This window comes from Peromyscus eremicus, chromosome 1, assembly GCF_949786415.1.
Source record: "Peromyscus eremicus chromosome 1, PerEre_H2_v1, whole genome shotgun sequence".
Lineage (NCBI taxonomy): Eukaryota > Metazoa > Chordata > Mammalia > Rodentia > Cricetidae > Peromyscus > Peromyscus eremicus.
The window spans coordinates 198,411,076-198,437,528 of record NC_081416.1 but is presented as its reverse complement, the minus strand read 5'-3'; the positions used below and the strand labels follow the sequence as shown (position 1 = coordinate 198,437,528).

At 39.3% G+C, this 26,453-nt stretch overlaps 1 protein-coding gene across 1 annotated transcript; it reads right to left on the bottom strand.

Moving 5' to 3' along the window:
- Window positions 1–26,174, bottom strand: LOC131904587 (zinc finger protein 700-like). The gene is made up of 5 exons (XM_059255678.1): window positions 25,879–26,174; window positions 22,801–22,864; window positions 7,344–7,470; window positions 6,575–6,635; window positions 1–6,010 (listed from the first exon to the last, which is right to left on the bottom strand). Exons 1-5 carry the CDS (start codon window positions 26,172–26,174, stop codon window positions 2,635–2,637), a joined length of 3,924 nt encoding a protein of 1,307 aa, XP_059111661.1. The 3' UTR covers window positions 1–2,634.
- Window positions 26,175–26,453: the final 279 nt, after the last annotated feature.

The window sequence follows — 26,453 nt, the reverse complement described above, 5'->3', positions numbered from 1 at the left end:
TTCTGAGTTAATTGATACTTTGGTTTTATAGTTGTCAAATATGGAGAACATCATGTAAATCAGTGGAAAAAGGCAGAAATACAGTTAGAACCATTTCATAAGTTGTTAAAATATTTTTCTTTATTGCAACCCAATAATCACTGAATGATTTTTTTTTAATAAAATACAAGTCAGTAACTCAAGCAATTTTTAAAGCCACACTATACTATACAATATAAAGATAGATTAATTTGGTACTTACATGTTGATGAATGACACTAGGAAAATAGAAAAGTCTGTTTTCCAAAATTAAATCAGTATTTCCATAAGAGCAGAAAACTCTCAGTATTTAGTAAAAGCATTTCAAATTGCAACATTCAGCAGGTCTTGTGTGTGAGCTCAGGTGCTTCAGGGAGCTGTTACTTGGCATTGTATGGCATGACATCACATGCAATACACATGTTGCATGAACAGAACAAAGTGGTGGTACAGTTAAATCACATGATGCAACATGGGTGAATGTTGCCAGAGACATATGAGAATCAATGCACATATAAGTCTGAACTTCTAATCACTGTGTTCAAAACTTTTAAATGTTACCAGTTGTTTTTTAAATCTCAGTTATTGCAACCTAGTAAGAAATTATGAGCCACAGACTAAAAATCTGTGTCCAACCACAAGACTTTTTGTGAACAATTTCATATCCAAATCAAAACACACTGTCCCAGCCCCACTGGGCTTATGGCAAGCTGATAAAGCAGCTAGTTCTATTTCAAAAGTCTCCAATCGTAAAGAAACCGTAGAAGGAAAGTAAGAGCCCAGAAAAATTAAGTAAAGGGATCAGCAGAAACAAGTATACACATCAATAGATCCTTCATACATTTGAAAGCTTGAACTCAATACCAAAAAATTTCCATTAACATAGAAATGTTCATGGTGTTTTACCTGCTTACAACAAATCAACAGTGAAAAACACCATTCAAGGACACTATCATGTAATTTCAGAAAAGTGAGACTTTCTCAAGAACTTCAACAGGTCCCTCACAAAGGACTGCTGAAGAAAGAACGGTCATCAGTTCTATACATTTTACTGTTCCTGAAAACTTTCCATGACAGATGTGAAGGTGAAAGGTAACAGGCTGTCATGACCTGGTTATTCCAGGTTAATAGGTACTGTTACCCAAAGATTTTTTTCTCTATATATACAGTGTGTCAGTATGTAATCAGTGATAGCTACAAACACCAACCTCCTGCATCAGTGCTCTAAATGATACCTTTTTTTTTCACAAACAATTAAAAAAACACAATGCAAAAATTATACAATAACCATACAAAGAAATAGTTTTAAATAATCATAAAATGGTTACATTTTAAGCAGTGTTATTACAAAAATCAAAAGTTTTTTTATAATTATGTGTATAATTTTAAAATTATACCCAGTGTAAAAAGTTATAAGCAAATTTATTCTTTAAGAAAACATTAATATACTATCAACTAAGTCTACAGTGTTGATAAAGTTTACAGAAGATTAATTTGTCCTATGACTTTATATTCACTTAAAAGTCTCTGACAGAACAAAATCTAGTCCTAGATATTCTACTCACAGTAAGTGCTCTTCATTGGTAAACATTTATTTTTATGCCAAATCGTTTGTTTGACACATATTTACTGGTAGCATGCCTAAAATATGCAATAAAGTAACATTCCATTGACTAGAGAGTCTTGAAGTCATACCATATAGCTTAAGTGTATGGTAGGCTACACTATAAGAATACACTATGATTAGGAAATTGTCTAATAATCTTTATCACCAATTATGTCTGCTGCTAAAAGTACATGTCTACACTTAGAAAACCTTCATCTCAATGTTTTCTTGCAAAAGAAACAGAAATTCATCACCTAGGGACCTTCTCACTTCTCTTCATGGTGGGACTGGGAATCAAACTGGAAGACCAGTGCTAAACACATGAGCTACTTACCTATCACTTTTCCAATTTTTATTGTGATTGGTCTCACTAAGTAGTCTGGACTTACTATCTCCTACTTCAAAACCAAAGTACCCAAGAGTACAGATCTGCACTATCAGGTACTGCTAGGATCTTCTTCAAACTCAAATCACTGGTAAACACTAGACATTCACAAATTACACAGCTTTTCATTCATGCTACGACACGTTGAGCATGATTTGCTTCAGTGTTCACATAAATTTGTAGATTCTTCTCCCGATTGGAGTTATCACATGATTTTTAATGTGGTTAAAATATGAGCTTTTACTTTTTTTTACTTTCCAAACTGCAACAGTTTCAGCCCAATGCCTGTTTCTATAGGACTACCTTCATGGCACATTAGCTTATGTATTTGAGTAAATGTTTGAGAAATAAATATCATATTCCATTCATTCATGGGGTTTAACACCAGATATTTTGATGTCTTCAAATGGAACTAAAGATCTTAAGACATATCTTAGATTCGTGGAATTTTCTCCAGTGAGTCCTCCCAAGCTTTCCATAGCAAGCAAACAAACAAACAAATCCTAAAGCCTTCACCATTTGTTTTATATTCATTAGCTCTTTTCCCAGTACTTCCACATATTTGAAGAGAACTAGAAATTCTAAACATTCTTGCATGTTTGTTTGCATAGATAGGGTTTTTTCCTTACGTATGTATTTTTCCATGTCTTCGAAGGGAGCGGTAACGTGTAAAGGCTTTACCACAGTCTTTGCATTCATAGGGTTTCTCTCCAGTGTGAGATCTTCCATGAATTTGAAGTAAATAGGGATAAATGAATGACTTACTACATTGTTTACATTCATAGCGTTTTCCTCCAGCATGAGCAATTTTATGCCTCTGAAGAGAACTATGACTTATCAAAGCTTTACCACACTGTTTACATTCATAGGGTTTTTCTCCTGTATGAATTTTTTCATGCATTTGAAGGGAACTATGACTTCGGAAGGCTTTATCACACTGCTTACATTTGTAAGGTTTTTCACCAGTGTGAGTTCTTTCATGCATTTGAAGGAAACAGGGATAAAGAAAAGCTTTACTACATATATTACATTTATAGAGTTTCTCTCCAGTATGAGACCGCTCATGCATTTGAAGGTAGCATGGATAAATGAAGGACTTACCACACTGTTTACATTCATAGGGTTTCTCTCCAGCATGAATTCTTTCATGTCTTCGAAGGGAACTTTGACTTCTGAAGGCCTTACCACACTGTTTACATTCATAGGGTTTTTCTCCAGTGTGAGTTCTTTCATGTAATTGAAGAGAACTTGAACAACTGAGAATTTTACCACACTGTTTACAGTCATAGAAACCACTATGAGTTTTTTCATGTATTCGAAGGTAACCAGCACTTTTGAAGGTTTTACCACATTCTTCACATTCATAGGGTTTTTCACCAGTATGGGTTCTTTCATGTGCCTGAAGGAGACTGTGACATCTGAAGGTTTTACCACACTGTGTACAGTCATAATGCTTTTCTCTAGCATGAGCTCTTTCATGTAATTGAAGGGAACTGAGGCTTTTGAATGCTTTACCACATTGTACACATTCATAGGGTTTTTCTCCACTATGTATTCTTTCATGTCTTTGAAGTAAAGAAGGGCAAATAAAGGCTTTACTGCATATCATACACTTATAGGGTTTTTCTGCAGTATGAGACTTCTCATGTTTTTCAAGTAAATACTGATAAATGAAGGACTTACCACATTGTTTACATTCATAGGGTTTTCCTTCAGCATGAGTTTTTTCATGTGCCTGAAGATTACTGAAACGTCTAAAGGTTTTGCCACATTGTTTACATTCATAAGATTTTTCTCCAGTATGTGCTCTTTCGTGTACTTGAAGGGAATTGGAAGAACTGAGAGTTTTGCCACATTGTTTACATTCATAGAAACCACTGTGAGTTTTTTCATGTATTCGAAGATTACTGAGACTTTTGAAGGCTTTACTACATTGTTTACAAGCATAAGGTTTTTCACCAGTGTGGGTTCTTTCATGTACTCGAAGTAAACTATGATATCTGAAGGCTTTACCACATAGTTTACATTCATGGGGTTTTTCACCAGTGTGAATTATTTCGTGTACTCGAAGACGACTGAGACCTCTGAAGGCTTTATCGCACTGCTTACATTCATAAGGTTTTTCTCCAGTATGGGTTCTTTCATGTAGTTGAAGGGAACTTGAGCAACTGAGAATTTTCCCACACTGTTTACATTCATAGGGTTTTTCTTCAGTGTGAGTCCTTTCATGTACTCGAAGGTAACTGAAACCCCTGAAGGCTTTCCCACACTGTTTACACACATAGGGTTTTTCTCCAGTGTGTGTTCTTTTATGTAACTGTAGGGCACTAGAACAACTGAGAGTTTTACCGCACTGTTTACATTCATAGGGCTTTTCTTCAGTGTGACTTCCTTCATGTATACGAAGGTAACTCAGGCTTCTGAATGCTTTGTCACATTGTTTACATTCATAGGGTTTCTCACCAGTGTGTGCTCTTACATGAACTTGAAGTAAACATGGATATATGAAGGACTTACCACACTGTTTACATTCATAAGGTTTTTCCCCAACATGAGAAACTTTGTGCCTTTGAAAGGAATTTTGATCTTTAAAGTCTTTACCACACTGTTTACATGCATAGGGTTTTGCTTCACAGTGAGTCCTTTCATGTCTTTGAAGGAAAGAGGAACATAGAAAGGCTTTACTACAGATCTTACATTTATAGGGTTTCTCTCCAGTATGGGATCGTTCATGTAACTGAAGAGAACTCTGACCTTTGAAGGTTTTGCTGCACTGCTTGCATTCATAGGGCTTTTCCCTTGTGTGAGTTCTTTCATGTCTTCGGAGAAAAGAGGGGCATAGAAAGGCTTTACTACAAATATTACATTTATATGGTTTCTCCCCACTGTGAGACCTTGCATGTAATCGAAGGGAACTATGACCTCTGAAAGCTTTACCACATTGCTTACACTTGAAGGGTTTTTCCCCTGTATGAGTTCTTTCATGTCTTTGCAGGAAAGAAGAACAACGAAAGGTTTTACTGCATATGTTACATATGTAGGGTTTCTCTCCAGTATGAGATCTTTCATGGGTTTGAAGTAAATAGGGATAAATGAAGGACTTACCACACTGTTTACATTCATAGGGTTTCTCCCCACCATGAGCTATTTTATGTCTTTGAAGGGAACTATGGCTTCTCAGAGCTTTACCACATTGTTTACATTCATAGGGTTTTTCTCCAGTATGAGTTCTTTCATGTACTCTAAGATTACTGAGACCTCTAAAGGGCTTAGCACATTGCTTACATTTATAGGGTTTTTCTCCTGTATGAGTTCTTTTGTGTCTTTTCAGGAAAGAGGAACAAATAAATGCTTTACTACACATCTTACATTTATAAGGTTTCTCTCCAGTATGATACCTTTCATGCATTTTAAGTAAATAAGGATAAATGAATGACTTACCACATTGTTTACATTCATATGGTTTTTCTGCAGCATGAATTATTTCATGTCTTTGAAGGGAATTGTGACCTTGGAATGCTTTACCACACTGCTTACATTCATATGGTTTTTCCCCAGCATGAATTATTTCATGTCTTTGAAGGGAATTTTGACATCTGAAAGCTTTACCACACTGTGTACAATCAGAATGGTCTTCTCCATTAGGAGTTCCACTGTGAAATGGCAGGTAATTGAAAGAACTTAGAGTGGTATCACATGGTTTATATTCAGAAGGTTTGTCTTTGATGTGAGTTCCTCCATGAATGCAAAATGAATTGGGACAAATAAAGGCTGTTTCATATTGATTGTACTCATGAGGCTGTTCTCCACTGTGAATTTGCTGATATATTCCACATGAACTTGGAAAACCAAAGGATTTTGAATATACTTCATATTCATAAGTTCCACTCACAGCGTGGGCTCCCATGTATATGTGAATAGTTGTGAGAGAATTGGAGTTATGCTGCTTCTTTCCATATTCCTCAAGCTTATGTGTATATCCAGGGTGAGATATGATGCTCCTATTAAAGGATGAATGATACATGAAAATTTTCCCATACAAATTACATTTACATAGTTCCACTCAAGTAGAAATTTCTGGACTTCTATTGATATTTGATATTTTGGAGGTTTCTCTAAATGGATTATCTTCTTTACTCTCACAGATCAAATCTAGCATTTGACTTGTGTAAACACTGACAGGCACATTACTAGTGGTTACTTCAAAAATGACTATTTAGTCATTAGTAGATCTTAGATTTCCACTATTCCCTAAATCAGGGAAAGCATGCCTTCTGCAGTATTTAACTGTTCTCAAACTAAATGGATTAGTGATTCTGCAATATGACTCTTAAAGCTATTATAACAGAAAAGGTCATACATGCACTTTTCTCAGTACTGTTTCCAAGTGAATTGTTTTTCAAATCTAAACAGCTTTCTTACATGGAATTACATATCTTTGTGAAATTATTCTAATGGTGAATAATTTAAATTTGTGTTTGCTTTGCTTACTTTATTCATAAATTTTCATAACATATTAAGATTCTCTCAAAAGATATTTTCTCCCACTAATGCATGTAATTTACCTTAGATTTCTCCTAGGATGTTTATACTGCTCTTCAATGGTCTGGTATTCTGATTTGATTCCTAAAATGCAGACACAGAAAAATTTTTATAAATTATTAGAAACTAAAAAAAAAAAAAAGAAAAAAACAATGGGCCGGGCGGTGGTGGTGCACGCCTTTAATCCCAGCACTCGGGAGGCAGAGCCAGGCGGATCTCTGTGAGTTCGAGGCCAGCCTGGGCTACCAAGTGAGTCCCAGGAAAGGCGCAAAGCTACACAGAGAAACCCTGTCTCGAAAAACAAAAAAACAAAAAACAAAAAAACAAAAACAAAAACAAAACAAAAAAAAACCCCCTAAGTTTCTAGGGTTAATGCACATTGTACTCATTGTAAGGATTTGGTCCTTAATTACGTCATCAGCTTGGTCCTTAATTACGTCATCAGCCTTCCACAGCGTCCCAGCCTAAAAAGCGGGTGGGCGCTCTGTGCGCTCTCTGTCCCCTCTCCTTTCCGCTCCTTCCTCCCGTTGCCCCCACCCTCTCTCTTTCTTTCTCTCTCTGTCTCCCCCCCCCCCAATAAAGCTCTAAAAGGTAACCATGGCTATGATTCTTTCAATCAGCACGCTCCTCAGCCAGCATGGCCGCGCGGGTGGTGACCAGCCACAAGGAGCACAGCCATGGCATAACCAACACTCATGCCTGTCACATAATTCTTCCCTTTCCACATTCTAAATTATAGAATGAAGGAACACTTGTCTAATTGACAAAGTAAAGGAATGTCAAAATTCTTACCCACAGAAGCAAGGTTACTGCAGGTTTCCAGCATCACATTAATGTATAGGTTCTTCTGAAGAGGATCCAGCAAAGTCCACTCTTCCTGGGTGAAGTTCACAGCCACATCCCCAAAGGTCACTGAGTCCTAAATATCCCATATGCATGCATAAGAAAATGGGTGAAACTGACAGTACTATGGATCACTGATAAGATGTTCATGTAATTCTGCAGTCTCTATATGTTTATTCAATGACAGAGAAGTTCTAATGCTAGAAATGACATATTTAGGCAGGAAATGGTGAAGTAGGAACATTCCTCTCATTTCTACATCTAAGGGTTCGAGTGTGCTACTGGGCTACCTCAATTTCTTGTTCTAGAATGGATTATTTAGTACCTGAGATAACAAAGTCCTACTATTGTAGTGCATTCCTGTTGAGCTCCTGGCCTGGTTCCAGAGAAGTAGCACCTAGCCCTAATCCTTCCTTTGTTTAACCACACCTTTTGTTTCGCTTACCTTTTGTTTCTCTTATAGCCCTAGGTAAATCTTGTCTGAGAGTCAAGGATCAGAGAGTCCTCCAAGGATCAAAGGCCTATGCAAAACTTGGTTTAGGAAATCCAGAAGACCATGGTACCTGATAAATATCAAGTAATTTGCACTTGGCATTTGGTCTCTGGGAGTTCTTTTTAGGGTGCTTTGAAGGTACGGAAATTAATTGGCTAAACTGTAATGGAAAGAAATAAAAATGCCATAGGTGAAGGGATAGTGCTTCAGTCCTTCAAGGCTGGAACCCCCTGCAGCCATGAAAGGCTATATTCATTCTTAAGATGCCTTTGAGTCTTCATTCCATGGATCTGCATGAACCCACACACCTGTGTCACAACACACACGTTACATACTATATAATGTACAAAATAGAATACAGTCAAGAGGTTGCTTTTTCTTAGCACTTCCTAGGCACAAATAGGAGTTTTACTGATATAAGTAAGTACACCTAAGATTCTAGGAGACATTACAAACAGAAATGGTAATAGTAGTCACTTTGTCTAGATGATTTAGGGAAACATTTAGCATTTTCTGAACCATGTTGTCTTTCTGACATGTTCAATACACAGCAATAATGAAAGAATCCATCTACACAATACACTTAGGCTAACAGGTTGTCAAAACTTGTTAAATGGGGAACTGCACCTGTGTTGTGACTACATCAAGGGAAACATTAAAATCTCAAAAGCAGGTTACACTCAGCTAAATTTAATAAAGCAATAAATGTGAAATAATCAGTATTTATCTCAAAAGAACAATTTTTAAAAATTTTCATATAGTCCATGATAATTCCACATATAAATAATAGTATGTATTGGTCATGTTTACCCACAACTACCTCTTTCACTCCCTCTGTACCCCCTCTTCCCAACACATGCCCCTCCTATCTTCATGTTCTCTTCATTTTTTTGTTTTGCTTTTAAAGATTTATTTATTTTAATTTTATGTGTATGGATATTTTGACTATGTGTATTTACCACAGAGATCAGAGGATGAGCATCAGATCCCCCTGGAACTGGAGTTTTGGACAGCTACCATGTGAGTGCTGGGGAACCAAACCTCTGTTCTCTGTAAGACCAAAATTGCTCTTAACCACTGAGCCAGCTCTCTAGCCTTTGTTTTTCTTTTTGTTTTTGTTACCCACTAAGTCCAATTAGTGCTACCTGAATGTATACCAACAACCTACTAGTGGCCCATATACAGAAAGCAAAAATTAATCCTTTCTTTTAGCAGCTATCAATTGACAATAGTATCCTCAGAGACCTGAGGCCTCATTGGTCAAAGATTTCATGCGAAAATTATTGACTGGCTCGATCTTATGTAGGTATTATATAAATAACCATAGATGCAGATGAATTCATGAGTCGGTGTCATACCTAGAAGATAGCATTCCACAGCTCTCCTCTACACACTCCGGCTCCTACATTCTTTATAACCCTTCTTTGGTCATGTTCCTTGAGTTGCACTAATAGAGAGCAACTTTCCTAATATCCATTCAGTAAAACATCAAAGGAAATAGAACAATCAGATGGTGCATGTTTTTACAAGAACTCAAAGTAGTTGGTATGTTACATGGTGTAGTTCCAGGTACTGGAGAACCTGGGATGTAGGATCACTTGATCCAGGAGCTCAAAGCTTGCCTGTAAAGATCCCTATCTCAGGAGGGAGAAAGAAGAGAAACATGAAGACAGTGTCACTAAAATGCCAGCTCTCTAAATTATAACTTTATAAAAATCTTAACTCAGATTCTTAGTAGTCACCAAAATCTATGTTTCCAAACAAGTATCTAGCAATTGTCAAACTCTTCTGAACAATAGTATGATGACTTGTCTAACAAAGATGAAAGATATTTCAAACACATTGCAACACAAGAGCCAAAAGTAAAATCAAATTCTCAGAAATTTATCAGGCCACCAATTGGAAACTAACATTTAGTAACTCAATATTACAAAAGGAAAGTCTGAAGAAAAACAACTTATGCTGTAAATTTTACTACTCAACAAGGCGTCATGTCATTGACTACACATCTGCCTATATGCACACTCGACCAAGCTAAGACCAAGTCACTTCCCCCTTGATATTTTTCTTTTTCTTTAGACAGGGTCTCTATATATAGCCCTAGAACTCTCTATGTAGCCCAGGTTGCTCTTGAACTCACAGAGATCCTCTTGCCTCTACCTTCTTTTTGACTCTTATCAAAAAACTCCATTTCTTTTCATTGGTGTGTTCATCTCTGGGAACACATCTGCTGCTTCCATGAAGTATTTCAATAAATTCTTTGTCTCTTTATGTCTTGGTAAATTATCTTTATTGTCTGTGTTATCATTCCATACACTTACATAGTAGTATGATGGCTTATCTTGGGACTCTCTTTGTTACTGTTCCATTGCCATGGAGAGATACCACGACCAAAGTAACTCTTCTAAAAGAAAGCATTTAATTGGGCCTTGTTTAGAGTTTGAGAGGATGAGTCCATTATCATCATGGCAAGATGCATGGTGACAGGTAGAGAGAGCAGTAGCTGAAAACTTTACATCCTAATCTTCAGGCAGCAGTCAGGGAGAGATGGTCCTGGTGTGGCCTTCTGAAACCTCAAAGCCCACCTTCAGTGACACACTTCCTCCAATAAGGCCACACTTTCTAATCCTTCTAACCTTTCTCAAATAGTTCCACTCCTTGGTAACTAAACATTTAAATATATGAGCCCATGGGGCCATTCTCATTCCAACTATCACAAGAACTCTCTTCTTGCCTTCCTTGCCTTCTCAATTCAACTGATGGTACCTGGCTGAGATGGCTCTCCAAAAAGACCTAAAGGTTTTAGGAGCATGATTCCAGTCCACTGTCAAGGCACATACAAACTAAAGCATTTTGTTTGGCTTCCTACAGAAAATCTTCCTTATACAGACACTGACAAAAGCAACTCTCTGATGGGACCTTAAGATGAAGAAAAAAGGAGGACAGCCTGCTATAACCCATGACTAAATGGCTACCTTTTGTTTTTCTGAAATCACCTCACTCCCTACCTGTGGTATTTTCTCCAGTCACTCTATTCCTTTACCCACATACATTCTCCTTCACATACTCATTCAAGAGCTTCACATAGGGAACTCAGGAAGCAAGTAAAAGTCACATCCTCTTCCTCAGAAAATATTCTTCTCCTAAATGAGGTAACCAGTGAGGACTCTGGCATCATCCACATATGTGGCTCATTTCTCGTGTCTGATCTGTCCTTCAGCACAGCAATTTCTTCCAAATTAAAATCTTTCATCCTGGAGGGAGATGCCTTAAGTCTCAGCAGTTAAAAAGAAGTTCCATAAATGTACCAGATCCATAACTACTGGTTTACTCCTGAGAATTAAATAGTTGTTGCTGAGACATAGCGGCCTAATACTTTGTCTTACATGTATGTATTTACATACCACCTCCTCTGAGTTCCGAAGAGGAGGCAGATATAATCTAAGAGCTGTAGGAAGGCATGGAGTATTATATAGCAATTTCTACCAAGTTGACAGATTCCATGCTGAAGGGAGGTTCAAGACTCAGGAAGTGCTAACTTTCATAATGCTGGAAGGTTCTATGCAGACCACAGTGGGAAAAAATACATCAACAGTATCTCTCCAGCCAGTCCTGCATGCTAGAATATCTACCTGCCAGGCAAGATGTGCTCACTGGTACAATAGTGACATAAAGGTTACGGAGTAACCAACTGCTTTTGAACTAGATTTGTGACCTGTCCTACAGAAATTCAAATGTAAATATAAACCTGGTTAAACGCTCTTGGCTCAGAAGGTTACAAGCCCTCGGAAGGAAGCTATTATTGTTGTTCATGCCTATGCCTATAAATTAATTCTGCCTCTAACCTTGACCAGAGAAGCTTCTCTCAGTAGCAGTCAGCAGTTAAGCAAAAACTCATAACTTTTCAAAGTGTCTAAGCCTAAATAGGATATCTATATCAACTTCCCCAAAGCACAGGGAACATCACAGAAGTATGAAAAGAATAAGGGGCTGGAGGTGTAGGGAAGAGTACTCTCTAATGATGTCTTTGAAACATGACATGACCACTGTACCCATATATTCACTGAAGCTATGAGTACCTGCAAAAGATCAACTCAGCATCCCAGCAGACAACACTAATTGGACTCAGTAAGTTATTGACCAAAAAAAAAAAGAGGACACAAAGGGGAAAGGGTGACATGTCGATGGTTCCTGGGGGGAATCTGGGATTCCTGGAGGGAGAGAGGGAGGTGCATATAATCAAAATGTATTGTTTACATTTATGAATTTGTGAAAGAATAAATAAAAGATATTCCATTTAAAAAACAGAAAATCAGAAAAATTTCAATTTAAACATTCCATTCTAGAAGGAGGCTCATTAAGACTCAGGAAGTAAACAACGCACAAGACTCTGAAACTCACCTTTTGATCACCAGTTCACTGGACACAAGCCATAAGGTCATTAATAACTGAGAGGCTTGAGATCCAGAAAATCCAAACCATGAGATGAAAGGGGTGAATGATAGGGTTCACACACATCTCCAACAATTTCACATTTCCCACAAATCATAGGAAATCTATGAGTTCCATCTACAGGATGAAGAGATGGCCAGTGATTAAGAGCACTGGCTGCTCTCTCTTCCAGGGGACCTGGGTTCAATCTCCAGCACCCACATGGCAGCTCACAACTGTCTTTAACTCAGTTCCAGGGGATCTGACTCCCTGATATAGGTACACATGCAGGCAAAACAACAATGTACACAAAATAGAATAAATAAATCATTAAAAATTTCACTCCTTTATAAAAAAATTAAAAAGTTCCATTTAAGGCTACCCTACTCAGGTAGAAGGGAATTCTTTGGGGATAAATTCCTGTTCTACTTGTGACCAGCTAGGACATTTCAGCAATGAATACCAAATATTACCAAAGATGCCTGGTAATAAGTGTCCTACAGGGCCATATCCCAAACCAAAATTGGAGGGTAAGTGGAAGCAGAACTGACCCTCTCCTTCAGAGTGGGATGGGCCATCTGAAATTAAAAAAAAAAGAAAAAAAAAGAAAAAGACCTCATGTTCAGATGAAACTTGAAAACCAACAAATGTCACTAACTCTGGTCCTGAAGTATGACAAGGGTGTCTCTTCTTTTAGGAAAGACAGGAACCTAAGGTTGTAGAAGCTCCCATGCTCACCATGCCTATGACAAGCCTAGGATAACCCTAGATTTGGTAAAGATTATGACTACACTGCCAATTCATGAACTGCATTATTCTCCCTAACTTTTCTGACTTAACATTTTAGTCCCCAGTCCTCCTCACTGGCATGAATAGCTAACATACTTCATTTCCTGCTTTACACCTACAGGATATCTTTTCATTCTTTTTTCATCTTTCTTATTAAGCTGTTTGATTCTTCTACTAGGTAGAGCCTCATATCCAAGTTCCAGGGACACTTACAATATTTAGTGGCTCCAGAGGCCTTAGGGCATTCTTAATACAGTGTTCTATGTCCAACAAACACCAGGAACCCCAAACACTCTCTCAAAACTATCTACAACAGATACTTACAGCATGAACCCATTATGGAAATCAATTTGAGGATTCCTCAAAAAAAAAATTAAAAATAGAATTACCATATGAACAGCTGTGTCACTCCTGGGCATAGAGCTCCACATACTACCACAGAGATATTTGCACTTTTATGTTTATTGCTGCTCTACTCACTATATCAAAGAACTATTATCAACCGTCAATTGATGAATGGGTAATGAAAACCTGTTAAGATGTATAAAATGGGGGCTGGAGAGATGGCTCAGTGGTTAAGAGCACTGGCCACTCTGGCTATCCTTCTAAAGGACCAGGGTTCAATTCCCAGCACCAACATGGCAGTTCACAACTGTCTGTAACTCCATTTCCTGAGGATGTGGCATCCTCACACAGACATACATGCAGGCAAAACCCCAATGTACATAAAACATACAAACAAACACACAAACAAAAAAGATGTATAAAATGAAACACTATTCAGCCTAAAGAAAAATAAAATTTTCAGGAAATGGATTGAGTTAGAATGTATACTATTAGGCAAGGTCACACAATCTTAGAAAAAGAAAAAAAACACATGTTCTCCCTCATATGTTGATACTAGCCTATAATGTATATATGCAAATAATGTAAACAAATATATCTATGGTTACAGTATAGCATGTAGAAAGAACAGGAAAGAGTAAATATTAAGTGATGAGGAAGATTGGAATGCAGGTTAAAAGACACTGGGATCATGAAAGAAGTTATAAAGCTTATTATTTTTCTAATTTATCTCTGTCATGAATTTTCTGCAGGGGAGGAGGGGAAGCTGGTGGGACTTTTATGGGACTTTTATATTTTTATGGGACTAAAAATATACTTACTAGTGAAAGTATAAAATCCAATGTGAAGTTCCACAGCTTCAGAATTGCTATTGCGACCAAGCTTGACAACCTGAGTTTGATCCACAGTACCTCCTTGGTTGAAGAAGAGGAACAACTTCTTTGAGTTGTCCTCTTACTTCTACACACCCATGCATGCACTCACCCACACAAACCAATAAATAATGTAACTTTTAAAATGTTAAAATGTTTAACTCTAGGTTAGTGGTTCTTAACCTGTGCGTAATGACCCAGATGGGGCTGCATATCAGATATTTATGTTACGATTCTTAACAGTAGCAAAATTATAGTTATGGAGTACCAACTAAATAATTTTATGCTTGTGGGTCACCACAATATGAAGAACTGTATTAAAATGTCATTAGGAAGTTAAGAACCATTTTTGGTGGTTTGAAAGAAAATGGCCCCTAAAGGGAGTGGCACTATTAGGAGGTGTGGCCTTGTTGGAGTAACTGTGGTCTTACTAGAGTGTGTCACTGTAGGGGCGGGCTTTGAGGTCTCTTCTCAAGCTTCACTCACTGTCGACAGTCAGTCAACTTCCTGCTGCCTTCCTGCATGCTGCCATGCTCCCCATCATGATGATAATGGACTGAACCTCTGAAACTGTAAGCAACTATCTCAATTAACTGTTTTCTTTGTAAGAGTTGCCGTGGTCATGGTGTCTCCCCACAGAAATAAAAAACCTTAACTAAGACACCACTGCTCTAGATAGTGTTACAAATAGGACATGCTATGGAAATATCTCCCAGTTTCTACCATGGACCTTTACACTAATCTTCCAGGTGATATTTGCAACTGCTTTTCCAAGTGAATATAAAGTATCTCTCACAAGCACAAAGCAATCAGATTGTTCATCTCCTCATCCCCAGGTAGTAGCTAAGGATTTCCCTCTGGAAAAGGGATTGAAGTTAAGCTCCACTTAGACCAGTGGCTCTCAACCTTCCTAACACTGTGACCCTTTAATATAGTTCCTCATGTTGTGGTGACCCCAACCATAAAATTACTTCATTTTTACTTCATAACTGTAATTTTGCTACTGTTATGAATTACAACATAAATATTTTTGGATATAGAAGTTTGTCAAAAGGGTTGTAACCTACAGGTTGAAAACCACTGCCTTAAACAGTAAAAGGAGGAACGAATGTTAGATCATGAGGCTAGTCATCTAGCACAGGTGACCTTTTCCTTAAATGGACAAATAAACAAGATAAAATGAATACAGTTTATGGGATTCCTAACTGGTTCATCTCCCAATGCATTCAACACTGACCAATTCTGATTAAGATTACTTAGGTCTGCATCCAATTCCTACTGTAAGACCCATAAAAGACTACTGGGTACAGCAAAACATACATACACATACATCCCAACCACTCTTAGGAGTTTTTCTCATTTTTTTTTTCTGAATAAATCTGCATTTACTTTTGTTCACTTCTTGTCCATGTTTCCTTACTCTTCTTGGTATAAGACAAGAACTTAGAAAGTACTGGCTCTGGATGGTTTGGGTGACCATTAGTGTGTGGCATCCTATCCTCCTGAGTTAAGTGGCACTCTCAAAATACCTGCATCAGAATTATAAACAGGAAATCAACACAGAAAACCAACAATGGCAAAACTTAGTTCCTTAAAAAAAAAATCAATAAAATTAATAAGCCTATTCCAGGACAACCAGTGCTAAATAAAGAGACCTTGTCTCAGAGGAAAAACAAAAACAGCAAGAAAAATTAACTAGCCTATAGTCAAACTAGGAAAAATGACACAGAATTATCAATTAAAGAGTAGCCACTGGGGCTGGAGAAGGGCATAGTGATTAACAGCCCTTACTACTCTTGTGGAATACCCAGGTTTAGTTTCCAACATCTTTGTGGAAGCTCACAATTGCAAGTAACTCTAGTTCCAGGGAATCTTATGGCCTCTTCTGAACTCCAAGGGCCCCAGCAATCATGTATTACACACACACACACACACACACACAAACACATAAACATACATAAACATACACACTCTGACCATCATTAACATGACAATGTAAAATAACATAAAGAAACACAATGAATGATTTCTTAACAAAAAGTTAGTAATGTAGATGAAATGAACAAATTCTTTGAAATGGAACCTTCTACCAAAAGAAGTACACAAATAGAGATAGCTGGATTAATAGGCCTATGTGTATTAAAAAAGGTAATCAGTAATGAATAACTATTTACAAAAATGATAAACAAGACCCAAATGATCTTAGCCATAAATTCTTCCAAACACTTAAGAACTGGAAATGTAAAATTCTGTACAATGTCTTACTGAGAAACAAGTTCCTATTTAAACTATGAGGTAACCATTACTAGAACATAAAAACACACACCCCAAAAAAAAGGAAAAAGAAAAATTACAGACAATCACAAAAAAACTGTAATAAAGATTAGCAAAATAAGCCAGTTGGGAGGCAGAGGCAGGTGGATCTTTGAGTTCGAGGCCAGCCTGGTCTACAAAGAGAGTTCCAGGACAGCTAGGGCTACACAGAGAAACCCTGTCTCAAAAAAAAAAACAAAACAATAAAAAAGATAAGCAAAATAATATACTACCAGCTGGGTGTAGTGTGGCTCTTGCCAGTAAAGCACTCTGGAGGTTGAGGCAAGAGGATTGTTATAAGTTCAAGACCAGCTAAGGGTACATAGTAAGAGAATTCCATGTCTACCAGGGCTACAGAGTAGGAGCTTGCATGAAAAAGAAAAAAAAAATGGCATTGGAGAGATAGTTCAATGGTTAAGAGCATTTCCTGCCCTTCCAGAGAATCCAAGTTCAGTTCCCAGCACCCACATGGTAGCTCACAATCATCCCTAATTCCAGTTTCAGGGGACCTGAAGACCTCTTCTGGCTTCAGAAAGCACTAGGCACACACATGGTGCACATACACACATGTAGGCAAATACTCATATGCATAAAATAAAAATAAATAAATATTTAAAAAGCAACAAACAGGAGGCTAGAGCATCTGGCATCTAAGAGGACTAGCTGCTCTTCCAGGAGACCTGGCTTCAATTCCCAGCAACCACACAGAAGCTCACAACTATCTGTTAATTCTAGACTTAGTGGATTTGATGCCTCTGGCAACCTCCAACTTTACCAGATATGCAGGAGGTGCACAGACATGCATGTGGACAAAACATCTTACACAAAAAATAAATAAATACAATTTAAAACAAAAACAGCTGGAGGTGTCAGGCAACACGGTAGCACTCAGGAAGCAGAAGAAGGCAGATTTCCAAGTTTAAGGCCAGTTTGGGCTACATAGTGATACCTTATCTAAAACAATAACAATAACAAAAAGTATATACCACAATAAAGCATCAGATTGAAGGCCAATTCATGTTTCAAACTCCAGACTGTGGGTAAAGTAAGGTAGTAGTTCAAGGATTTGGGTTTTATCCCAATCAATTGTAAAAGTAGAAGAAACTCCTGGTCAAAGGAATAGGATTTCTGATATGGGTGGAGACTTAACATTTCAGTTGGGCTGGTTCATTCACTTTGGCTAAGGGACCACCCCTAGGAAAGTGGGCTGAATAACTAGTTTTTTAATGAGATATTGTAATTTTTCCTCCCCAGAATCCCTTCTGCTAGTGCAGGAGCTTACAGACTCTGATGAACCAGCCTCCCTCTAATTTAGGCTTAAAACTAGGTTCATTCCTGTTTATGATTAAACCCTTGTTTCTCAAAGACTGAGCCTTAACTACAAATGGCTCTGTACTGCCTGTTCCAGGAAATTGCACCCATTGTTTCAAAAAGTTACAATCATCTTGTAATCTTACCTTGGTTTGAAAAGGTTGTTATGACTACATGTTGTTATGACTATCTTTTGTGACCACCTACCAATCATGTCTTTGTTTCAGGAGGTTGTTATAACTAACTTGTTATGCTTATGTTTAGCTCTTGTAACCCTGCCTATTCTGCCTGCCAACCCCTCCATTTAGAAACCCCCTAAGTTGTTTTCCTCATGTCCAAAGATGACCTCTGGAACCCCCCTTAGGGGGAGGTGGCCCATGTATACAAATAAAAAAGCTTGCTTTAATTCGTTTGGTCATGGTGATTTGCATCAGTAGTCTTTCTCCTTGTATCTTTGTGATTAACAACCAGACTACAGCCGGGCGGTGGTGGCGCACGCCTTTAATCCCAGCACTCGGGAGGCAGAGCCAGGCGGATCTCTGTGAGTTCGAGGCCAGCCTGGGCTACCAAGTGAGTTCCAGGAAAGGCGCAAAGCTACACAGAGAAACCCTGTCTCGAAAAACCAAAAAAAAAAAAAAAAAAACAACCAGACTACAGCCACAAAGGGTGGTAAATCTGCCAGCTTTTCTGAATTGTAGTCAGAAAAACTAATTTTTCCTATCTCTTCTAAGCATGCTTTTCTTAAGAGTCTGGGCTTCTGAACACATTGGCACAGGAGAACACTTCCTAAATATAACACCAGTAGCACAGACACTGAGAGCAACAATTAATAAATGGGACCTCCTGAAACTGAGAAGCTTTTGTAGAGCAAAGGACAGGGTCAATAAGACAAAACGGTAGCCTATAGAATGGGAAAAGATCTTCACCAACCCCACATCTGACAGAGGGCTGATCTCCAAAATATATGAAGAACTCAAAAAGCTAGACTTCAAAATACTGAACAACCCAATTAAAAAATGGGCTACAGAGCTTAACAGAGAATTCTCAACAGAGGAATCTCAAGTGGCCGAAAGACATTTAAAGAATTGCTCAACATCATTAGTTATCAGGGAAATGCAAATCAAAACATCTCTGAGATACCATCTTACATCTGTCAGAATGGCTAAAATCAAAAACATTGAAGACATCTTATTTTGGAGAGGATGTAGAGCAAGGGGAACACTCCTCCACTGTTGGTCGGAATGCAAACTTGTACAGCCACTCTGGAAATCAGTTTCTCAGAAAATTGGGAATAAGTCTTCCTCAAGACTCAGCTATACCACTCTTGGGCATATACCCAAGGAATGCTCAATCTTACCACAAGGACACATGTTCAACTATGTTCATATCAGCACTATTCATAATAGCAAGAACCTGGAAACAACCTAGATGTCCCTCAACTGAAGAATGGATAAAGAAAATGTGGCACATATGCACAATGGAATACTACTCAGCAGTAAAAAACAATGGTATCAAGAAATTTGCAGTCAAATGGATGGAACTAGAAAATATCATCCTGAGTGAGGTAACCCAGACTCAGAAGGACAAACATAGTATGTACTCACTCATAAATGGATAGCAGATGTGAGGGAAGAGAAGGCCAGACTGCAACCCACAGCTTCAGAGAGGCTAGCTAGCAGGGAAAGACCCTAGGAGGGACACATGGATGACCCAGTGAAGGAGAAGTGGATGAGATCTACATGAGCAGACTGGATGTGGGGAGGGGGCTGGCAGAGGACAAGGAGTGGGGAATGAGAACATAAGGAAATGGGAGGGTCGAGCTGGAACAGGGACAGAGTGGGAGGGCAGGGAGGGAGATACCATGATAGATGAGGACATCATGGGAATAGGAAGAGGCAGGGTGCTGGAGAGGCTCTCAGGAACCCACAAAGATGACACCACCTTGGACTGCTGGCAGTGGACCAGAGGGTGCCTGGACTGGATTATTCTGGTGACCAGTCTAGCAAATACCCTAACAATCATCATAGAGCCTTTGTCCAGTGACTGATGGAGACAGGTGCAAAAATCCACTGCCAGATGCCAGGCTGAGCTCCAGGAATCCAATCGATGAGAGATAGGAGGGGTTCTACAGGTGGGGCACATTGAGATCATGAGGGGAAGACGTGCAGAGATGACCGGCCACACTGTTGGAGGCCCATGAACTGTAGACTAGTGTCTGTGAAGCCCCCATGGGACTGGACTAGGCCCTCGGGATATGGAAGATGGTTGTTTGGCTCAAACTGGGGAACAAATACCCAGGCAGGGGGATTGGGATCCATCCCTGGTGTACGGGCAGGCTTTTAGGAATTCAATGCCTGTGGTGTGGCACCTTGCACAGCCTTGGTACAGTGGGAAGGGGCTTGGACCTGCCTAGGCTCAGTGTGCTGGGCTCGGCTGAATCCCCATGAGAGACCTTGATTTGGGGGATGTGCGGATGTGTGGTGGCTTGGGAGGAAGGGCTGGGAGATGGGAGGAGGGAGAAGGTGGGGTCTGTGGCTGGTATGTGGAGTGAGCAGAAAATTTCTTAAAGAAAAATGGAAGAAAAAAAAGAGTCTGGGCTTCCCTCTGCCCAGCATTTCAGGGTTTCTTTCTCTTAAGCTACCTTCCTGTCATATGACTGCTTGTCTGCCATCTGTCTGATCTCCATGCCAGCTTCAGTCACATGTCTTTTTTACTTCTATTTGTCTCCTCCGGGCAGCCATTGAAGCTTTATGGTTTGCATGACTTCAGATTTTTCTTTTCAGCTCTAATAAAATTGTCTTTGTGCTCCATTTGGGTCCATTCTTAAATTATTTTGCTGAGTCCAAAATTCCCAAAAGGGGGCCCCAATGTTCCTTCCGTATCATCTGGAAACCACTAAAGGTTCCCAGAATCCCACTAACATTTGGAGGTACACAAATTGATTAGTGCTGAAGCCTCTCTGAGAAGAAATAAGCCTTATTTTTGCTCTCTGGAAGAAGAAAGTCTCTTGTTTTTTTTCTTCTCAGGCTTTTGTGGCTGACTGATGACCACATGGTGGGAGGTAAAAAAGTACTACCTTCTCTGGGCACATGATTCTTCCTTCTTTTCCTCTCCACTATAGTTCTCTCAGAGGACCTGGAAGACTAGATCAGACTTGGTTTAAGGGAGAACAAACAGAAAGTCTTGGTGTGGTTAAATCTAACTGCCTTAGACAATGTAAAACAGTTGCTTTTCTAATGGGGTAAAAATACCACACAGTGAGGTTTGAAACAGGATTAGCTATTTTATTTTAACAAGTTAGTTTCACAGGTGTAAGGAGCTACAGAGGTAGACCTCATCCAAATCCCCCAGAATGATAATTCCTGACTCTCCCTCCCTAGCTCCTGGTTAGTAGAGCCCATCCTTAGGGGAGATATGACATGTACTTTATGGCCTGTTGACCTCTATGCTATCTTGGTCAGAAACCACACTAGAGTCTAGGCCTTTTAGTTAAAGGACCCACCCTCATAGTCACATATATTTTGTAAAGGAGTTTCTAAGTAGTCACACCTTAAGCTTTACTGTATATATGGAATTGGAATGACTGTTGCCTAGAAACCTAGAGTTGGAATGTTTGGTGCCTGGAAACTGTTTTCCAAATGTACAAATTAAATATACTGACAATGAACCTCCTGGCATTAGACTCATTGAAGTCCAAACCAAGTTGACAAAGTAAATCTCAACCAAGTTTTCATTCTCATATCTTCTCAGATCACTGCCTGCATTGACACCTGGAGTATTCCCCTCAGTCCACCACCATATACATGGACAGTTGCTATGGTTTTACAACTTGTATGTCCACAGTATGATCTATAAAGAAAGTGAGCTTCTCACCAATGGAGAAAAAGACATTAAAAGCAAAGAAAAACATCTTGGCCCTCCTAGAAGCTATATGGCTTCCCCTATAAATTGATGTCCTCTACTGCCAGGATGCTGAACTAGCTGCCCTAAGACAAGTGGGGCCTATGGATATTCTGGTGAGATAACACAACCCACTGCTGCCTGAGACTCCATGGTAAAGAAAAAATGGATAACTCAAACCCACTAGTTGATGGAGGACATAAGAGGGAAAGATCATTGTCCCAGAAACAACTGGTAAGGCTCTGGTAACTGACCTTCACCAGGCTACTCATCTGGAGTCCACACAACTTTGTGAACTGTTCAAACCAAGGTATGTAATACCTTGACTAGACAGCCTAGCACAGGGTATCTCAGTCAGATGCCAGGTTTGTGCTCAAGTAAATCCAAAACTGAGAGCCTTTACCCAGAAGGAGTGTGAATGAGAGACTAAAACCCAGGCAAACTTTGGGAAAACTGACTTCATGGAGGATAAAGGGGAGGGGGGATAAAAGTATTTCCTAGTTTTTATAGATACTTTTTTGGACTGTGAAGAAACTTTCCCAACTTGGACTGAAATCCTCAAATAGTAGCTTAAAAGTTACTCCAGAAACTGGTCTCCTGATTTAGCCTCCCTCTAGCATTGAGGTCCAGTAACGTCCTGGCTTTCACAGCCAAAACCTCTCAATTAATAGTAAAAGCTTTAGGGATAGACTGGAAACTTCATTATATATCTAGACCTCAGAGTTCTGAGCAAGACATTAAAAGAAACTCTAACAAAACTCTCATTAGAGTCCAGCAAAGTAAGGATAAACCTTTTTCCTTTGCTTAGCTTTGGACCCTCTGTACCCCATATAGGGAGGGATTCATACCCTATGAGATTATGTTTAGAAGACCATTCCTACTGCTTCCCAAGCTCAGAGACCAGTAAGGAATGTAACAGACCCTCAGACCTTAGAAGGCCACGAGCTCTTACCACAATTGACTCTATGATTGAAGTACCATTTAGGCCATAAAGCTCAGCACACAGATAGCACAACCTGCAAAAATGAAAACAAAGATCTAACCCATCAAAGTCCATAGTTCTGGGAAAGTCTCTACATGTACTAACCTTGTTTTTGGCTTCTGTAGCTCCACTTCTGGCTAACTGTTCATGTTAACTGAAGTAGGTCAACCCAAAATATGGTTTTTATGTTTAAAAGCTCACTCTGAGAAAGGCTCAATAGTACAATGGGATCCTGAATAGCCAATGTAGTCACTGGCTAGCTAATAAAGACTTTCTATTTGCTTAAACCTATGTCCAAGAAGTCTTCTCTGGTGGATACCCCACAACATCACAAGGTTGGAGAGGCTAATTGGTTAAGAGCCTTTGATGCTCTTGCAAATTATCTGGATTCAGTTCTCAACAACCATATGGAGGCCCGAAACTAACTCTAGTTCCAGGGGATCTAATGCCTATGTGGCACATATATGCATTCTGGCATATACTCATAAGCATATAATCTTAAAAAGACAAAACCTATGCTGCAAAATATGGACAAAGTGTATAATGTCATAGTGAGCAGAAATATATAAAATTCTTTGACCACAGAAAATCCCTAGACCCAACAAAAATGCAAGGAACAAAAATTATAGCAGCCATTATCCTAGCACTTGCAAGGCAGAGGCAGGCATATCAGAAAGTTCCTGGACAGCCAGAGACTCAGAGTGAGATCCTGTCTCAAAAAAAAAAAAAAAAAAAAAAAAAAAGCAAACTTGTAAAATTACTAGATTAATGATCTATTATTTCCCTGCATATCTGCAGTGAACATTTGGGCATTAATTTAAAAGCATCATTTATACAGCCCCAATGATAACAGGTGTTAGAAATACATATAACTTTAAAGGCCTTTAATAAAAATCTATAAACACAAACTTTAAATTTTTTTTTTTTTTTTTTTGGTTTTTCGAGACAGGGTTTCTCTGTGTAGCTTTGCGCCTTTCCTGGAACTCACTTGGTAGCCCAGGCTGGCCTCGAACTCACAGAGATCCTCCTGGCTCTGCCTCCCGAGTGCTGGGATTAAAGGCGTGCGCCACCACCGCCCGGCACTTTAAATTCTTAATTAAAACATTTAATTAAAAGAAACATTCCGCCACCACCGCCCGGCACTTTAAATTCTTAATTAAAACATTTAATTAAAAGAAACATTCCGCCGGGTGTTGGTGGCGCACGCCTTTAATCCCAGCACTCGGGAGGCAGAGCCAGGCGGATCTCTGTGAGTTCGAGGCCAGCCTGGACTACAGAGTGAGTTCCAGGAAAGGCACAAAGCTACACAGAGAAACCCTGTCTCGAAAAACCAAAAAAAAAAAAAAAAAAAAAAGAAAGAAAGAAACATTCCAATTGTGGATAGAAATCCTTAAAATTAAAAAAAAAGAAATCTCAGTTTGAGAACACAGGGCTCAAGAGATGACTCAGCATGTTAAAGGTGTTTAGTGCCAAATCTGAACACCGGAGTTTGACACCTTGGACCCATATAGTATAAAGAAAGAATTGATTCTCTCAAGTTGTCTTCTGATGTTACACATGCTTAGTAGTGTGCCCATCTATCTACAAACATATATACACAAATAAATGATTTTAAAAAGATTTATAGATTCAACACAATCTGAAAAAAGTCCTACTTACATTAATAACAAAATTGATTCTATAGGTAATATGGAGGGGCAAAAGCAGTAGTTCTCAACCTTCCTAATGCTGCAACCCTTTAATATAGTTCCTCATGTTGTGGTGATCCCAACCATAAAATTATTTTGTTACTACTTCATAACTGTAGTTTTCCTGTTATGAATCGTAATATAAATATCTGATACGCAGGTTATCTGATACGAGACCTCTGTGAAAGGATCATTCAACCACCCTAAAGTGGTCGTGACCCACAAATTGAGAACCACTGGGTTAAAGATATGGCTAGGCAGTTAAGAGATCTTGTTCTGGCAAAGGATCACTACTGGGTTCCTAGCACTCATGGTGGCTCACGACCATCTAACTCCAGCTCAAGGGGATTTAATGCTATCTCTGGCCACTGAGGGCACCAGACATATGTAAAATGCAGGCAGAAATGTAGGCAAAACATCCAAACACATAAAATAAATAAATCTTAAAAATAAAGTTATGTGGGAAAAGGAAAACTATCAAAATGGTCAAAACATGGGACTGGTATGTAGCACAGTTGGCAGAGTTTTCCTAGCACCTGGAAGCCTTGGGTTCCTTTCAAAGCACCACATAAAACCAGGCATGGTTGACACATAACTTTAATCTTTAGCTCTTAAGGTGAGTGAATAGAGAAAGATCAGAAGCTCAAGATTACCCCAGTTACAAAGTGAGTTTGAGGCTAGCTAGACTTGAGTTATGACTGTCTATCTCAAAAGAAAAGAAAAAGGTCAACACACTGAAACAGTACACTCACTTACTACCATCATCTAATTTTAATACTACAATAAAAACAATCTACTTCTGGCGGGCATGGTTGATGTACAACTTTAATCACAGGCAGAGGCCAGCCTGGTCTACAAAGAAAGCTCCAGGAGAGCCAGGACTCCATAGAGACCCTATCTCAAAAACCAAAATAAACGTTCTACTTCACAATAAACAGATGAAGAGAAAATTCAGAAATAAATTTGCAAAAATACGAACTGTTTTTGACAAAGGAGCAAGGGAAATTGAATTTCCTTTATTAACTAACAGTGGACCACCTTAACATCTATATGTAAATATATTAATGACAGACTTTATAACCTCCACAATAATAACTCTAAGTACATCCTAAACCTAAATATGAAATGCGAACTGCAGAACCTCTTAAAGATAACTCAGAGAAGCTAGACCCTGTAACACATGCACACCTCCTGAGGGCCCACACCAAAGTGACGTCACCGACAAGGATGGCGAGAGTGGTGGAGCCTCCCGCCACGGTGCTCAGCACTCAACGCTGACACAGCCCGAGGGGCGGAGCTGACCACAGCCAGGGAGCCCTCGGACACAGCTCCTGCTACAGCTTCGAGGAGGATCTGCTACTCGGGCTCCTGGCGCTCAGCCCGCCGCTCCTCCCCGTCTGGGGACAGTGGCCCCTCGCTCACCATAACCAGCTTCCGAGTTCTCTGGTGCTCTCCTCCCAGCTCCTGGCAGCGGCTCTCAGATCGCAGCCCACGAAGCGCCTCACTAAGCCTAAAGCAGAACCGCTGTACGGCGGCCAAGAACCCGGCTCTCGCTGCCCAGTAGCGCCCCTTATTGGACAGCCTGTCTGGCTGCTCTGATTGGCTAACGTGATCTGAGTGATAGGAGCAGTTCCACTGTGGAGGGAGTGGAGCCATAGAGACACAGACAGCCACAACCCCCAAATTACAGACATGAAAAATTACAGACATGCGGGAGCTGTGGGCAGGTTTGCTTTTAAGAACTTACTCCTGCCCTCTAGAGCTGGCTCTTCTGTCTTATATTCCACAGGGTCGTTCATGTGCACTGTCCACTACACAAAATGGCCAATTCAGGGATCGCCTTGCCTCACAGTGGGGATTTTTACAAGTAAAAAAAAAATAAAAATTTTAACTACGTGTATTTAATTAAAATAAAAACGTAGGAGAAGCACTTGT

Excerpts from the sequence above, each read along its gene's own strand:
- LOC131904587 (XM_059255678.1), bottom strand. The coding sequence starts at position 26,174 with ATGGCTCCACTCCCTCCACAGTGGAACTGCTCCTATCACTCAGATCAC. Across the intron at positions 22,865-25,878 it reads GCTGAGCGCCAGGAGCCCGA|GTTGTGCTATCTGTGTGCTG; the intron begins GTAGCAGATCCT and ends TCATTTTTGCAG. Across the intron at positions 6,011-6,574 it reads CATCCTAGGAGAAATCTAAG|GAGCATCATATCTCACCCTG; the intron begins GTAAATTACATG and ends ATCCTTTAATAG.